The sequence below is a fragment of the Procambarus clarkii genome, chromosome 47 (genome assembly GCF_040958095.1).
Source record: "Procambarus clarkii isolate CNS0578487 chromosome 47, FALCON_Pclarkii_2.0, whole genome shotgun sequence".
Lineage (NCBI taxonomy): Eukaryota > Metazoa > Arthropoda > Malacostraca > Decapoda > Cambaridae > Procambarus > Procambarus clarkii.
In genome coordinates this window covers 14,087,768-14,088,912 of record NC_091196.1, presented here as the reverse complement: position 1 = coordinate 14,088,912, position 1,145 = coordinate 14,087,768, and the positions used below count along the sequence as shown (strand labels likewise).

The 1,145-nt window shown below is 45.8% G+C and overlaps 1 protein-coding gene across 1 annotated transcript; it reads left to right on the top strand.

The window, feature by feature from the left end:
* The first annotated feature begins 307 nt into the window (after positions 1–307).
* Positions 308–784, top strand: LOC123763051 (spore coat protein SP65-like). The gene has a single exon (XM_045749999.2). The coding sequence runs from the start codon at positions 308–310 to the stop codon at positions 782–784; it is 477 nt and encodes a 158-aa protein (XP_045605955.2).
* The last annotated feature ends 361 nt before the right edge of the window (positions 785–1,145 follow it).

Here is a 1,145-nt window from a genome sequence, read left to right as displayed (position 1 = left end):
TGAATGGATGTAATGTGAAGAAATGCTCATACCCTGTACGGGTGATGAACAATTGGAATACACTGAAAAAATAAGTTGTGGAAGCCACCTCCATCCACAAATTTAAGGCCAGATTTAACGAAGAATTCGGAGGTCAGAGTATTTAAATGACAATGGAACAGGTTCAAAGCCGGGCACCAGGAGCTAGACCTCACTTCCCCGATGTCACTGATAGGCAACAACACTATCGACTTCCAAGCGCCCCACCACTGCTGGAACTACCACTCAAGCGCCCACCACGGCTGGAACTACCACTCAAGCGCCCACCATGGCTGGAACTACCACTCAAGCGACAACCATGGCTGGAATTACCACTGAAGCGACAACCATGGCTGGAACTACCACTCAAGCGCCCACCATGACTGGAACTACCACTCCAGCGCCCACAATAGCTGGAACTACCACTCAAGCGCCCACCATGGCTGGAACTACCCCTCAAGCGACCACCATGGCTGGAACTACCCCTCAAGCGACCACCATGGCTGGAACTACCACACAAGCGACCACCATGGCTGGAACTACCACTCAAGCACCAACCATGGCTGGAACTACCAATCAAGCGACCACCATGCCTGGAACTACCACTCAAGCGACCACCATGGCTGGAACTACCACTCTAGCGACCACCATGGCTCGAACTACCACTCAAGCGCCCACCATGGCTGGAACTACCACTCAAGCACTCACCATGGCTGGAACTACCACTCAAGCGCCCACCCTGGCTGGAACTACCACTCAAGCATAAAGACTGTAGCCAAGTACACCTTGAAGTCTCTGTTATGCCGTCACTACAAGAATTATATTAATGTTGTTGTCTATTTAATTTGCTCTCCTGCTTCCATATCCATAAAATCCCCTTTCTATATAATTTATATATGTTGTCACTTCTTCATTACATTAAAATATGTATTAATACACAGTTCAGCGATATTGCGTAACTCTCATGAATTTCATGTAATGTCATGTATTCCTGGAATTCTATTTACATCCACTAAAGTCTTTCAATTTTGTAATTATGCGAGCACATTATGCCTATTTTTGTGTTGCCTATTCGTTACATAATTCTCATTATGTATCAGAATTACAATGATTTAAAATGTATTAGT

Bases quoted from the DNA above. Each gene is read 5' to 3' on its own strand.
- LOC123763051 (XM_045749999.2), top strand. From the start codon at position 308: ATGGCTGGAACTACCACTCAAGCGACAACCATGGCTGGAATTACCACT.